A 17,491-nucleotide genomic window follows, 5' to 3' on the forward strand; every position below is an offset into this window, starting at 1 on the left:
AGGATTACAATACATGTATCAGTGTTTGAAAATTGGATGTTAACATGATACAAGATTACAATACATGTATCAGTGTTTGAAAGTTGGATGTTAACATGATACAGGATTACAATACGTGTATCAGTGTTTGAAAGTTGGATGTTAACACGATACAGGATTACAATACATGTATCAGTGTTTGAAAATTGGATGTTAACATGATACAGGATTACAATACGTGTATGAGTGTTTGAAAATTGGATGTTAACATGATACAGGATTACAATACATGTATCAGTGTTTGAAAATAGGATGTTAACACGATACAGGATTACAATACATGTCTCAGTGTTTGAAAATTGGATGGTAACATGATACAGGATTACAATACATGTATCAGTGTTTGAAAATTGGATGTTAACATGATACACGATTACAATATGTGTATCAGTGTTTGAAAATTGGATGTTAACATGATACAGGATTACAATACGTGTATCAGTGTTTGAAAATTGGATGTTAACATGATACAGGATTACAATACATGTATCAGTATTTGAAAATTGGATGTTAACATGATACAGGATTACAATACATGTGTCAGTGTTTGAAAGTTGGATGTTAACATGATACAGGATTACAATACATGTGTCAGTGTTTTAAAAATTGGATGTGAACACGATACAGGATTACAATACGTGTATCAGTGTTTGAAAATTGCATGTTAACATGATACAGGATTACAATACATGTATCAGTGTTTGAAAAATTGGATGTTACCATGATACACGATTACAATACATGTATCAGTGTTTGAAAGTTGGATGTTAACACGATACAGGATGACAATACATGCATCAGTGTTTGAAAATTGGATGTTAACATGATACAGGACAACAATACATGTGTCAGTGTTTGAAAAATTGGATGTTAACACGATACAGGATCACAATAGGTGCATCAGTGTTTGAAAATTGGATGTTAACATGATACAGGATTACAATACATATATCAGTGTTTGCAAGTTGGATGCTAACACGATACAGGATTACAATACATGTATCAGTGTTTGAAAATAGGATGTTAACATGATACACGATTACAATATGTGTATCAGTGTTTGAAAATTGGATGTTAACATGATACAGGATTACAATACATGCATCAGTGTTTGAAAGTTGCATGTTAACATGATACAGGATTACAATACATGTGTCAGTGTTTGAAAGTTGGATGTTAACATGATACAGCATTACAATACATGTATCAGTGTTTGAAAAACTGGATGTTAACACGATACAGGATTACAATACATGTATCAGTGTTTGCAAGTTGGATGTTAACACGATACAGGATTACAATACATGTATCAGTGTTTGAAAATAGGATGTTAACATGATACACGATTACAATATGTGTATCAGTGTTTGAAAATTGGATGTTAACATGATACAGGATTACAATACATGCATCAGTGTTTGAAAGTTGCATGTTAACATGATACAGGATTACAATACATGTGTCAGTGTTTGAAAGTTGGATGTTAACATGATACAGGATTACAATACATGTATCAGTGTTTGAAAAACTGGATGTTAACACGATACAGGATTACAATACATGTATCACTGTTTGAAAAATTGGATGTTAACATGATACAGGATTACAATACATGTGTCAGTGTTTGAAAATTGGATGTTAACATGATACACGATTACAATACATGTGTCAGTGTTTGAAAAATTGGATGTTAACATGATACAGGATTACAATACGTGTATCAGTGTTTGAAAGTTGGATGTTAACATGATACAGGATTACAATATGTGTATCAGTGTTTGAAAAATTGGATGTTAACACGATATAGGATTACAATACATGTATCACTGTTTGAAAAATTGGATGTTAACATGATACAGGATTACAATACATGTGTCAGTGTTTGAAAATTGGATGTTAACATGATGCACGATTACAATACATGTGTCAGTGTTTGAAAAATTGGATGTTAACACGATACAGGATTACAATACATGTATCACTGTTTGAAAAATTGGATGTTAACATGATACAGGATTACAATACATGTATCAGTGTTTGAAAGTTGGATGTTAACATGATACAGGATTACAATACATGTATCAGAGTTTGAAAGTTGGATGTTAACATGATACAGGATTACAATAGGTGTATCAGTGTTTGAAAGTTGGATGTTAACATGATACAGGATTACAATACATGTATCAGTGTTTGAAAGTTGGATGTTAACATGATACAGGATTACAATACATGTATCAGTGTTTGAAAATTGGATGTTAACATGATACAGGATTACAATACATGTATCAGTGTTTGAAAGTTGCATGTTAACATGATACAGGATTACAATACATGTATCAGTGTTTGAAAGTTGGATGTTAACACGATACAGGATTACAATACATGTATCACTGTTTGAAAATTGGATGTTAACATGATACACGATTACAATATGTGTATCAGTGTTTGAAAATTGGATGTTAACATGATACAGGATTACAATAGGTGTATCAGTGTTTGAAAGTTGGATGTTAACATGATACAGGATTACAATACATGTATCAGTGTTTGAAAGTTGGATGTTAACATGATACAGGATTACAATACATGTATCAGTGTTTGAAAATTGGATGTTAACATGATACAGGATTACAATACATGTATCAGTGTTTGAAAGTTGCATGTTAACATGATACAGGATTACAATACATGTATCAGTGTTTGAAAGTTGGATGTTAACACGATACAGGATTACAATACATGTATCACTGTTTGAAAATTGGATGTTAACATGATACACGATTACAATATGTGTATCAGTGTTTGAAAATTGGATGTTAACATGATACGGGATTACAATACGTGTATCAGTGTTTGAAAATTGGATGTTAACATGATACAGGATTACAATACATGTATCAGTATTTGAAAATTGGATGTTAACATGATACAGGATTACAATACATGTGTCAGTGTTTGAAAGTTGGATGTTAACATGATACAGGATTACAATACATGTGTCAGTGTTTTAAAAATTGGATGTGAACATGATACAGGATTACAATACGTGTATCAGTGTTTGAAAATTGCATGTTAACATGATACAGGATTACAATACATGTATCAGTGTTTGAAAAATTGGATGTTACCATGATACACGATTACAATACATGTATCAGTGTTTGAAAGTTGGATGTTAACACGATACAGGATGACAATACATGCATCAGTGTTTGAAAATTGGATGTTAACATGATACAGGATAACAATACATGTGTCAGTGTTTGAAAAATTGGATGTTAACACGATACAGGATCACAATAGGTGTATCAGTGTTTGAAAATTGGATGTTAACATGATACAGGATTACAATACATGTATCAGTGTTTGCAAGTTGGATGTTAACACGATACAGGATTACAATACATGTATCAGTGTTTGAAAATAGGATGTTAACATGATACACGATTACAATATGTGTATCAGTGTTTGAAAATTGGATGTTAACATGATACAGGATTACAATACATGCATCAGTGTTTGAAAGTTGCATGTTAACATGATACAGGATTACAATACATGTGTCAGTGTTTGAAAGTTGGATGTTAACATGATACAGGATTACAATACATGTATCAGTGTTTGAAAAACTGGATGTTAACACGATACAGGATTACAATACATGTATCAGTGTTTGAAAGTTGGATGTTAACACGATACAGGATTACAATACATGTATCAGTGTTTGAAAGTTGGATGTTAACATGATACAGGATTACAATATGTGTATCAGTGTTTGAAAAATTGGATGTTAACATGATACAGGATTACAATACATGCATCAGTGTTTGAAAGTTGCATGTTAACATGATACAGGATTACAATACATGTGTCAGTGTTTGAAAATTGGATGTTAACATGATACACGATTACAATACATGTGTCAGTGTTTGAAAAATTGGATGTTAACACGATACAGGATTACAATACTTGTATCACTGTTTGAAAAATTGGATGTTAACATGATACAGGATTACAATACATGTATCAGTGTTTGAAAGTTGGATGTTAACATGATACAGGATTACAATACATGTATCAGTGTTTGAAAATTGGATGTTAACATGATACAGGATTACAATACATGTATCAGTATTTGAAAATTGGATGTTAACATGATACAGGATTACAATACATGTGTCAGTGTTTGAAAGTTGGATGTTAACATGATACAGGATTACAATACATGTATCAGTTTGAAAATTGGATGTTAACATGATACAGGATTACAATACATGTATCAGTGTTTGAAAGTTGGATGTTAACACGATACAGGATGACAATACATGTATCAGTGTTTGAAAGTTGGATGTTAACACGATACAGGATTACAATACATGTATCACTGTTTGAAAATTGGATGTTAACATGATACACGATTACAATACGTGTATCAGTGTTTGAAAATTGGATGTTAACATGACACAGGATTACAATACGTGTATCAGTCTTTGAAAATTGGATGTTAACGCGATACAGGATTACAATACATGTATCAGTGTTTGAAAGTTGGATGTTAACATGATACAGGATTACAATACGTGTATCAGTGTTTGAAAATTGGATTTTAACACGATACAGGATTACAATACATGTATCAGTGTTTGAAAATTGGATGGTAACATGATACAGGATTACAATACATGTATCAGTGTTTGAAAGAGGATGTTAACATGATACAGGATGACAATATGTGTATCAGTGTTTGAAAGTTGGATGTTAACATGATACAGGATTACAATACGTGTATCAGTGTTTGAAAGTTGGATGTTAACATGATACAGGATTACAATACATGTATCAGTGTTTGAAAGTTGGATGTTAACATGATACAGGATTACAATACATGTATCAGTGTTTGAAAGTTGGATGTTAACATGATACAGGATTACAATACGTGTATCAGTGTTTGAAAATTGGATGTTAACATGATACAGGATTACAATACATGTATCAGTGTTTGAAAATTGGATGTTAACATGATACAGGATTACAATACATGTATCAGTGTTTGAAAATTGCATGTTAACATGATACAGGATTACAATACATGTATCAGTGTTTGAAAATTGGATGTTAACATGATACAGGATTACAATACATGTATCAGTGTTTGAAAATTGCATGTTAACATGATACAGGATTACAATACATGTATCAGTGTTTGAAAATTGCATGTTAACATGATTCAGGATTACAATACATGTATCAGTGTTTGAAACAACAACAACAGGCATTTTAAGGCCATTTTCCCTGCAAGAGCGGGGGTTAACCTTGCAGTCCCCATGACAATCTTCTCCATTTTGCCCTATTTTCTGCATCTCCCCTTGTTAACCCCCTTTGCTCGCATTTCTTCTTCGACCATCTTAAGCCAAGTCTTTCTCGGTGTTCTCCCCCCTCTACTTCCTTCTACATTCATTTCCATCACTCTTCTCAACGAGTCACTTTCATCCTTCCTCAACACATGACCAAACCATCTCAAACTGTTTCTCTTCACATCATCCATCACAGGCTCTATTCCCATCATCTTTCGCAATTCATCATTTGTCTTCCTCTCTCTCAACGATGTCTCAAGGACAAGTTCTGGTGTGCAATAGAGAAGCTGATGGAAAACGTGAAAGATGAGGAAGTTGTTGTGGTTGGAGGAGACCTAAATGGACATGTGGGAAGGAGTATGGATGGTTTTGAGGGAGTTCATAGGGGTTACGGATATGGTGTGAGAAATGGAGAAGGTGAAAGGATTTCGGAGTTGGCTGATGGAGCTGGTTTGTTGATTTGTAATACTCAGTTCCAGAAAGGGGATAATAAGCTTGTTACATACACGTCAGGTGGGTCGACGACAACCGTTGACTACCTGATGGTGCGTAGGCGAGATAGGGGGCACCTCCGGGACACAAAGGTGATCCTGGGGGAGGAGGCTGTTTCAGAGCACCACTGGTTGTCTGCGACATAAGGGTGAAAGGTGCGAGGAGAGCTCGGCGGGTGAAGTACCAACCGAGAATGAAGTTGTGGAGGTTGAAAGAGGTGACAGTGAGGGAGGCATTAAAAGAGAGGCTGAGTAGGGTAGAGGATGATGTGGTTGAGCATGAAAGTGGTTGGATGTCAATGAAAGATAGTCTGTTGGGAGCCGTTGGTGAGGTGTGTGGATGGACAAAAGGACCACCGAGGCACTCGGAAACATGGTGGTGGGATGACGAAGTTGGAAAGAGGATTGACGAGAAGAGGAAGAAGTTCAAGGAGTGGCAGAAGGCGAAAGGTACGGGAGCAGAAACAGCAGAGCATGAAAGTTATAAGGCAGCCAAGAAGGCTGCAAAGAAAGAGGTAGCAAAGGCGCAGGAGGCATGCAGGAAAATGTTCGGAGAACGCTTGGATTCGGAAGAGGGTCAGAGAGCGGTATTCAGGATTGCAAAGCAGATAGCGAAAGAGAGGTGTGATGTGATGGGGGTGAGTTGCTTGAAGGATGAAGTGGGACAAATCGTTGTGGACCCAGATGGAATTAAAGGAAGATGGAAAAGATATATGGAAATGCTGTTGAATACAGAGAATGAATGGGATGGCAACATAGAGAGTAACCCAGTTTAAGGACCGGCAGAGAAGATAACTGAGAAGGAAGTTGAGGAAGCGATAAAAGCAATGAAGAGTAGAAAAGCGGGAGGGCTGACGGGAGTTGTGGGAGATATGTTGAAGGCAGCAGGAAGTTGGGGTGTGAAGAGGATGACTGTAATCTGGATTACAGGATTACAATACATGTATCAGTGTTTGAAAATTGGATGTTAACACTATACAGGATTACAATGCATGTATAATGTGAGATACACTTGTTTTGAATGAAAATCAAAATGGCCACCACAGAACCTGTACCGAAAGCACACCTATCAAAAGGACACCTTTTTCCTCTCCCTGCGGTGACCGTTCTATATAGCGTTGATTTTATCGGGGTCACTGTGGTTGCAATACCAAGGAACCCTTTGCCGTCTTCATCAATGACATCGTTTTTTGTGTTCCACACACCTCCACACACCACCAAGTTAGTTCTGATAAAAAAGCTCCAAGTCAAAATACGAAAATTTGGATGGACTGCATATTGGTAACACCAATGGATACTGCATATTGGTAACACCAATGGATACTGCATATTGGTAACACCAATGGATACTGAATATTGGTAACACCAATGGATACTGCATATTGGTAACACCAATGGATACTGCATATTGGTAACACCAATGGATACTGCATATTGGTAACACCAATGGATACTGCATATTGGTAACACCAATGCATACTGCATATTGGTAACACCAATTGATTAACCATGACAAACATTTGTGAAAGAGAACACTTCCATCAATCTCACCGATCCTGATGGAATCTCTCGCCCACAGGTCTCTGTGCGTTCCACTCACGGCACGTGTCCAACGCAGTGTCACAGTGAATCTGGGAAGAGAAACAAAAATGTCTGCGATGGCAGCGCTTGTTCAAAAAGAAATAAATCACACCGGCACCAAAGTTTAGCCAAATGCAAGGTGTGTGACGAACATTAAAACTCGAGCTTACCACACAATGTGGAGTTTGGGAATGCTTGATTACACAGTAGAGCTCATATCTGTAGCCTAAGGGAGAAGGTAACAAGTTTTGTTTAAACCTCACACAAATATACAAACAACGCAATACATTTAGCGTAGAATTCAAAGGCTGGCATACTCCATGGTGCAATGCCCCCTGCTGGTTCTGCAACAGGCAGCAGTGATAACAGGATTTGACCCCAGCATGGACAAATCCAGGTCAGGTCAGTCTTTTGGGACTGCCACAGGTAACATGTAACCCAGTGCTACCTGCCACATGGTCGGGGTGTCGGTGACTAAACAACACCTGGCAAAGGGGGGATGAGCTCCTATAGGGAGCCAATGTCCATCCAGTAAGGAGATGTCTCCTAAAAAACACCTATCCGGTTTGGAACGGTTCAAGTCATACCAGAGACTTTAAAAATGGTACGTGCTGGTGCTGCTTCCGTGCTTGAAAAGGATAGAGCACGGACAATCCATCAGTGAGCATCCATGGGGAGGAGGACATTCCAATTGAGGAAATGCCCCACTGAGTACGGTGAGAAAAGGGCGCCATTGTTATATGATGTCGCTGGTACCCAGAGTATCCTGGGAAGTGACTGTGTTGACGGCACTTCCCCCAAGCTCAGTAGCTGTGTTCAGTGTTTGCCTCGTCAGTATGTCCGTGTGCGTGTCCGTGTGGGTGTGCGTGGACACACAGTGTCCGTGTGCGTGTGCGTATCCGTGTGCATGTCCGTGTGCGTGTCCGTGTGCGCGTCAGCTCTATTACAAGCATTATCCCAAACATTTAAAAAACACCCCAAGGCCAGACAGCTCAGTGTCAGACGTACTCCAAGATGGGGTAGATGACAACACTTTCCACAAAATAAACAAATAAGCAAAGACTGACCTCTGAGCACCTATAGTTTTACCTGGCTCTGATAGTCGATGTATACGGTAGGTTCCAGGCCAGGCCACCCTCCCCACCCTCACCACATTTCCCCCTTGACCCCAAACCGAAACTGCCACAACTCAAAAACAGGAAGTGACTCACCACAAACCGGAAGTGACCATTTAATTAATTATTTTCCAATTTTCACATTTTCTCGATTTCCCCAATTTTCCAAATTTTCGGATTTCACAATTTTCCAAAAATAAAAAAATGGGTGATTTTCAAAATTTCTGATTTGTCAGATTTCACGATTTTCTCGAATTTCCAGTTTTTAACACAATTAACTAATTATAACAACCATTTTTTAAACCGTGTGGTTAAAAAATTATTTTATGAATATTTATGACAACGAATGGGAATTCCTACACGGGCGGGGTACGCAAAAACCCCCGGCATACGCCATGGGTAATGCAATCCATCGCTATATAGGAACCCTTACATATTGTTACAGACGTGGCTTGGATGTTATTTACCGAGCGGTTTTATGGTATGACCACGTCTGCACAAGTTACCCGATTGTGCCCGAACGTTGACTAATCGCGCTATGCTAGACCAATGAAGGAAAAAGAAGACACCCGGCTGGATCACAATAACACAATACGACACCAGGGGTTCAGTTCTCAAGACCTCCGGAGGAGGTTATATTAAGGCGGAAGGTTAGATTACAGGGACAAGAGGGAAACATAGGAAGGTGGGCACTTAAACACACTTATATTAACCCCAACAGACGACAAATAAACGGGACAAGGCTCACTCACACGGGGTTTGATGGCAAGGAAATCGGGTAGCGATCGCTCCAGGTGCACCTGGGCTCAGGGCAGGATCACGTACGGTCCAGTTTAAGAGATGCGGTGGAGGTATTGCAGCGCTCGAGGGGTGGCGACTTCTCTCTCCAGGCTGGGGGCGCATCTGACGTCACATCCGGCGCGGGGCCGCGTATATCCGGCGGGGAGTGACACGCCCTCGGCTCGTTAGCTCCGCCCCAGATGGAATCGGCACGTTGCTTCTCATTGGGTGCGTGGGGGGGTTACTGGCTCCGCCCCTGACGAGGAGCTGACAGCCAGCCCCTTCGGGGTAACGCCGTGGAGCGTATGGTCATGGCGGGTAACCGAGCCGGTGTGAGGACGCACACTCCCCGCCCCTCTGTTGTTGTAGTCGTAGTTGTAGTTGTAATTGTTGTTGTAGTTGTTGTTATTGTTGTTGTTTGGGGAAGAAGATGGGAGGAGGTATGGGAAAGGTCCTAAACTCACTACTGATGCCATATAATCACATTCTGGTGCAACGAAGAGTCATAATTAATGGAAACGAGGCCTTAACTGACATAGATTAAGAATAACTAGGAAGATGTCCGAAAGTTGGCTACGTGTGGTGCGGTGGACCTGGGCACGACATTTAATGGGGGAATAAGGGGAAGGTCGGCTCTACTGATTGTTATTTACATGCAATGGGACTAGGGAATGGGGGATTGGGGAAAGTTGGGGAGTATTGGAGAAAATAGGGGAATATTTACAAGCGGATATGGAGGCCAAATTCCATATTCGCAACATTGCACCCTTCTCTACCCTCGGGGCGTCCCGACCCGATAAATTTTTACCTACTTTAGTGTGGCACGCAATGTAGTTCCCTCTACTATTAACTCTACCCTGAGTGCGACAGTTTTACAGATATTCACAAATGAGTAAATATGTCCCCCTGCGACGTTGCACCCTTCTCCTCACAGAAACACACCCACAGGATAACCGAATCCGGAAAGAATTCGCAAACTAAACATACAGCCGGTAGGGAGCATTATTTACAAGACTACGCTGCTATTTACACTACGATCCAGGACCTGTCTTTGGAGGAACACATGCAGATGTTATGCATAGAGAGAGAGCGCTTGCCAACATCGATACACCAACCCACGAGTGCTCTGTGGCCGACGGCCTTTAATAACGTGCAGAGCACCCTTTCCCAGCATCAAAAGCACCACCCCACCACCAATCGGTGCAGTCACCATTGTTCAATGATTAAAAATAAATGCGACAACCCCTAACCCTGCAGGTGTCTCTTGCTCTTCTTGTGGTGCACTTGGTGTCAACTAAAAGTGGTTCACCTGTATGGCATAGGTGCCACGTTGACCCATAGGTCCATCCCCGGGTGGTGCTTGGCCGCAAACGAACTGCGGTCCATTGTGGGTGGCCACAAACATTGCGGTCCATATGGTGTATCGATCCCGGCAGCAAACAGCGAAAGTGCAGGCCCACAACTGCGCAGCCAGCACCTCTCTCTCCTCTCTCTCTACCCCAAAGCCAGATCCTCGGAGGTGGGAGACAAAAGAAGAAACAAGTGAGTAAGGTGGTAAGGGCGCAAAAGTGCACGCAATGCAAGGTGATGCACACTGGGGCACATGGGAACCAGGTGAGACAGGTACGTTCCTATCGTACGCCCCCCCCCACCAGGTAACCTACATGGCCCCTCCCTTACCCCTTACTGTATCCACACAACACAACACTACCCATAAACATCTACTTTACAAATCAACAAACATCCCTACTGTCTTCCCCGTTCCTCCCATAAACCAAATTCGTCTTCTCTCCCTCCTAACCAATCAAATTTGCCATTTTCAACTCTCCTCAAAATTTGCCATTTTCAACTCAACATCAAAATTTGCCATTACCAATTCATCATCAGTCCCTCCTAGGGAGGGAGAGATGGAATCACCCCAATGTCTCATCCACGTCGTGATGCGTCTCACAAATCCTCACAGCAATTCTCATTTCCTGCACAAAACAAAGAAAACACAGGTGTGGAGTCATCATCATCACAGGTAAGTGGCTGCGTATGGTGCGACAGGTTCATCAATCCTAACTATTTCCTAAGTGACTTTAACAACTTTACACTACCCGGGGTCTTTCTCCGGCCAAACCATTGGCCCTCTTACACTATGGGTTCTAAAAACCAATTCCCATTGGCCCGACTGTGGTGCGCTTCAATTTGGGGTCTCACTCCCCCGATTCATCTCCCGGTGCCCTCGCACAATTTCTGGGCTGCGGCGTGTACCTCTCCCAGTGGGTCTACCCACCTGCACACCTCCACCACTGCAGTTGCCTCCGAGCTTACCTGCTCCTTGCCCTAACCTAACTACCTGGGGAAGGCCCTCTGGCACTCTCCCCACTCGGTGCCCTCTCTGGCACTGGGCTGCCCGATCCACACCCGGGATCCTCAGGCACCCACTCACAACTACCGGCTCCCAGAGCCCACCTGCGGCCTCACCTGGCCGACATCCTCACAGTGGTGGAGTGCCCAACCAACTACACACACTAACAGGCTACACGCCCAGCCATTTCCACAACACTAATGCACCCATTCACAACACCATTCTGCAACCGCACCACAAATGCCAATATCCAACCACAATTTACCTGCACCCTCTACCTAACACTTACACTACCCGCCCCGGGTGCTCGTGAAAGGGGTCCACTCTTCCCCCATCCACACCTTCGCACCATGCACACCACTCCGTACCACTTACTCCAACTCTCTCCACACACCTGTACCTGCACACCTGTGCTCTCACTCTTGGTGCCGCCTGCACCCTTGTCTCCCCAAGCGCATTCGCGCTGATCCACAACACTCATTACTCACACACTGCTCCACACACCTGTCCAGTTGCACACCTGTGCAATCACACCTGTTCGATCACACCTGTTCAATCCTCACCTGTTCAATCCTCACACACACGGCATCATCTCAGCTAACTACTCCCCTCTGAAACTTGCGCTTCCCAGTCGTCCCTTTAAACTATTGCGCTCCCACGTCATTATAATCCATACTAATCTACCTGCGTCCCCACTACAGGTATCAGTCACTAACTAATCTTAACGTTACCTAATGTCAATCTCTAGATCCCTACACACGATATATCCTAACCCACCCGGGCTAGTTTTCACTGCCATACACCCCATAAACTATTGCTCCTTTGCCCCCCACCTGTGAGGGATGGTGGATTTGCCATCCCACCACATCGGGGGTCTCTCACTACCAATTTTTCACATCAAATTTCAACAAATTAAAAATTTGCCAATCACTGCCCATCATCTGCCAATCACTACTGCCAATCCCTTGCCAATCATCAAATTTTGTTTTTCTCTAATTTTGGGTCCAAAACACTAACCTCATCACCCAGTCGACTCACTACTACCTCTCGGTGCGCCAATTCCTGTCCAAAGCCCGGCTTCGTAAAGCCAAGCAATGGATGCTGGTTGTTTTGTGCCAGCGGCTGAATGCGTCCGGCACTCGGTGCAGGGACGGGGGCTTACCCGGGCCGAGATCCCACGCATCACCTCGGCGTGGAGCCATCCAATGTCCCGATCTCGACCTGCCGGCACGTCTCAACAAAAAGTGGTCGCCATGACGACCCTTTCTATCGGGCTGCCAGCTCCGCCTAGTGGAGCACGGACGCGGCCGTTCAAAGCGAGGCCCAGCACGCACCGAGGGCCCGATTCGGCTATAAGTCGTTCTAAACTCTATCCCGTCTAACGTCGATGCTTCACCTGCATGCTTACATCCCGCAGCCCGTTCCTTGCTCACACATCCAGCCGTTTCCATGCCCCTCGTACCGTTCCTTACACACCCAGGTACACCCATTCCACTCACCGCCTTGGTCACACACCTGACCACCGAACACTTTGGCACACACTCGTTGGTAGCACACCTCACCAATACACCTCTTCGCGCCCCCTCCTCGGTCACCTCCTCTGTGACAATCACAGGTGTGCTCTCATTCGCACACCCAACCACGTGCCTCACCACCAACTCCAGCGTGCATTCCCACTCACGCTCTACCATTCCAGGTGTGCATCCTTCCATCCCAGGTGTACATCCTCGCTCACCTGTCACAACTAACTCACGCTCCATGTCACTCTCACTACTTCCACCTCCATTCCTGACAGCGCACTCACCCTTACTCTTGACAGCGCACTCTTTCCCCATGCACCTGTCCGTCACACACCTTTCTCGCGCACACTCTCCCGTTACACCCTCTGTAACACTCACCACAGGTGGACACTCTTCCTTTCTTCTGACAGCGCACTCTTTCCCCATGCACCTGTCCGTCACACACCTTTCTCGCGCACACTCTCCAGTTACACCCTCTGTAACACTCACCACAGGTGGACACTCTTCCTTACTTCTGACAGCGCACTCTTTCCTCATGCACCTGTCCGTCACACACCTTTCTCGCGCACACTCTCCCGTTACACCCTCTGTAACACTCACCACAGGTGGACACTCTTCCTTACTTCTGACAGCGCACTCTTTCCTCATGCACCTGTCCGTCACGCACCTTTCTCGCGCACACTCTTGCGCACACTCTCCCGTCACACCCTCTGTAACACTCACCACCCCGCGCTTCCACGTGCTCCCTCGCACACGCGCTACGACCGACTCACTCTCGCCAGCACACTCACTCCTTGGCACGCACTTTTTCCTCACACACCCCAGAGTCGGACTTTCTTGCACACCTCCATTTTCGCACACCAGACCTGTCGCACACTTCACCCACGGCCTCTCACGAACACCCGGGTCCATCTCGACCCCCAAGCTCCTTAAATCCCCTGGCGCATCATACGCACGACCATATTGGTCACCACTTACACCGGGTCCTCTTCCTCTTCGCTTCTCCTCCATCACCTGCGAATCCCTCATCCGGTTAATGAGCACATCATCACGATCAGAACACAGACTTTGGACCAATTCTTTTATCTCCTCTTTTATCTCCTTGTTATCCCCTCTCCGTCGCTTCTTAATTTCGCTCACCCCTTCTTCCACTTCTTCTAATTTGTGCCTCACCTCTTTTATTCCCCGGTACGTCTCCTCAAGCTCGTCCTCCAAGGCTACCTTGACCGTTTCCATGTGCGTCCTCACCTGCCGGTCCTTCGTCTCCATTACCTCTACCACCTCGTCCAACCTCGTTGTCAGTCCCTCACGTACCATCTGACATTGCCTCTGTGTCGCTATCAAGTCGTTTTTAATTTCTTTTTGTGTCGCCTTTAAACCTCCTAATACCGCAGTGTTCCTTTGAACCTGCTCCACTAACTCCGTCTGTCCCACCGTCAGCTGCTCCACCTCCTGCGTCAGGTCCTCTATGCCCCCTTGTAACTTTACAGTCCCCTTTCTCACCTCCTTTTCCATGTGCTCCTCACAGTGCCTCACCTCCTCGCGCACTCCTCCGACCTCCTCACTCACTTCTCTTCTGATCTCCTCTCCCATCACTTGCATCTCCTGCCCAGATGCCACCCTCATCTGCTCCATTTCCTCCCTGTGAGCATCCAGTTTGGTTTCTACCCCCATTCTGACCCCCTCTATCTGCTGCCCCATTTGGTTAACTTCCCTTTCCGCTTGGTCCCTCATGTCCCTCAATTTGCCTTCCATCCTGTTTTCTAACCCCTCTAACCCATTTTTCACTCCCTCTATTTGATTCTCTTGAGCGGCCATTCTGTTTTCTACCCCCGTTAACCCATGTTTCACTCCTTCTATCTGATTCTCTTGAGCGGCCATTCTGTTTTCTACCCCCGTTAACCCATGTTTCACTCCTTCTATCTGATTCTCTTGAGCGGCCATTCTGTTTTCTACCCCCGTTAACCCATTCTTTACTTCTTTTATCCCGTTGTCTAACCCCTCAAATTTCTTTTCTAATCCCTCACCGGTACCCCTCATTTGGCCCTCCAATCGCTCACCCTGAGCATCCATCCGGTTCCCCATTACCCCCATTTGCTCACTCTGAGCATCCATCCGGCCCTCCAATCGCTCACTATTCTGGGCCATAAGGGCCTTCATTTGTATGAAAAAAAGGCCCCAATCCATCGGGGGCGCTGCCACGGTCGCTGGCGCGGTGATCAGCGAGGCGCCATTTTGCGCGCCCGCTTCTTCGTGCGTGACGGCGCTATTTTGCGAACCTGCCGCCCTCACTGCTTCGCTCTCCTCCTGTCCCTCATTTTGGTCCTGGATCGACCCTACCTCACTCTCCTTTACCGGACCCCAGCTGTCTTGATCCGCCATAGCGCGACTTTCAAAATTCGGTTTTTATTTTTTATTTTCGTAAAACAAATTCAAATTTCGCCGTTATAATTTCGCGCGGGAAACGCGCTCCGAATCGATTCGGTCGAGCGCCGTACGCGCTCCGGCTCGATTTTCCCTCCCAAAATTTGGGCCTAACTAATTTAGTCCCGGGTTCGAATCCCACTCCTGACACCAATTGTTACAGACGTGGCTTGGATGTTATTTACCGAGCGGTTTTATGGTATGACCACGTCTGCACAAGTTACCCGATTGTGCCCGAACGTTGACTAATCGCGCTATGCTAGACCAATGAAGGAAAAAGAAGACACCCGGCTGGATCACAATAACACAATACGACACCAGGGGTTCAGTTCTCAAGACCTCCGGAGGAGGTTATATTAAGGCGGAAGGTTAGATTACAGGGACAAGAGGGAAACATAGGAAGGTGGGCACTTAAACACACTTATATTAACCCCAACAGACGACAAATAAACGGGACAAGGCTCACTCACACGGGGTTTGATGGCAAGGAAATCGGGTAGCGATCGCTCCAGGTGCACCTGGGCTCAGGGCAGGATCACGTACGGTCCAGTTTAAGAGATGCGGTGGAGGTATTGCAGCGCTCGAGGGGTGGCGACTTCTCTCTCCAGGCTGGGGGCGCATCTGACGTCACATCCGGCGCGGGGCCGCGTATATCCGGCGGGGAGTGACACGCCCTCGGCTCGTTAGCTCCGCCCCAGATGGAATCGGCACGTTGCTTCTCATTGGGTGCGTGGGGGGGTTACTGGCTCCGCCCCTGACGAGGAGCTGACAGCCAGCCCCTTCGGGGTAACGCCGTGGAGCGTATGGTCATGGCGGGTAACCGAGCCGGTGTGAGGACGCACACTCCCCGCCCCTCTGTTGTTGTAGTCGTAGTTGTAGTTGTAATTGTTGTTGTAGTTGTTGTTATTGTTGTTGTTTGGGGAAGAAGATGGGAGGAGGTATGGGAAAGGTCCTAAACTCACTACTGATGCCATATAATCACATTCTGGTGCAACGAAGAGTCATAATTAATGGAAACGAGGCCTTAACTGACATAGATTAAGAATAACTAGGAAGATGTCCGAAAGTTGGCTACGTGTGGTGCGGTGGACCTGGGCACGACATTTAATGGGGGAATAAGGGGAAGGTCGGCTCTACTGATTGTTATTTACATGCAATGGGACTAGGGAATGGGGGATTGGGGAAAGTTGGGGAGTATTGGAGAAAATAGGGGAATATTTACAAGCGGATATGGAGGCCAAATTCCATATTCGCAACAATATTACAAACTATTCCTTTAAAGTAAACAATTTCCCCATTTTCCCATTTTCCTATTTTATATAAGAAAATAAAAATTATTTTTTGATAGAGTATATAAAATTGACGACCCCATTTCCAAAATAATTCAAAATATATTTAACTCAACTAAACGTTTGGTTGAGTCAATTCTAATATGTACACACAATTATCTATCTATAATTCCAGTAATCTCTGTACGTTTGTACGTTTGTCTGTCTGTGACCGCTGTTTCTCGACAACCACGGGTCCGATATACTTTTCACTTGCCAGGTATATTGCTGGGGACCCGAGGATGTGCCTTTTCAAGGTTTCATATTAATCGGACAATTACTTACCGAGCTATGTACAAAAAACGATTCAACCAATCAGAGAGCAGCGAACGAACGCGTGTGCCGGCGTTGCGAATGGACCAAACCATTCCATGTAAATAGAGGGGGGGGGGTTCTGTGGTCGTTGCGAATGGACGAAACCATTTCATGTAAATAGAGGGGGGGGATTGTCACTGTACTCGCAAGCCGTTCGCCGTTCGCTTTGGCGTTGCGAATGGACGAAACCA

At 44.1% G+C, this 17,491-nt stretch overlaps 1 protein-coding gene across 1 annotated transcript in view; it reads right to left on the reverse strand.

Annotated features, from left to right (window-relative positions):
- Positions 1-17,491, reverse strand: part of KTI12 (KTI12 chromatin associated homolog) — a 111,220-nt gene that overhangs the window by 27,995 nt on the left and 65,734 nt on the right. Inside the window, exons 4-5 of the mRNA XM_068107059.2 lie at positions 7,636-7,691; positions 7,436-7,515 (exon numbers count right to left, since the gene is read on the reverse strand). Of these exons, the coding sequence (XP_067963160.1) occupies positions 7,436-7,515; positions 7,636-7,691 (136 nt within the window). The remainder of the gene's footprint in view (positions 1-7,435; positions 7,516-7,635; positions 7,692-17,491) is intronic.

This window comes from Myxine glutinosa, chromosome 2, assembly GCF_964187855.1.
Source record: "Myxine glutinosa chromosome 2, kmMyxGlut1.1, whole genome shotgun sequence".
NCBI classification, from domain to species: domain Eukaryota; kingdom Metazoa; phylum Chordata; class Myxini; order Myxiniformes; family Myxinidae; genus Myxine; species Myxine glutinosa.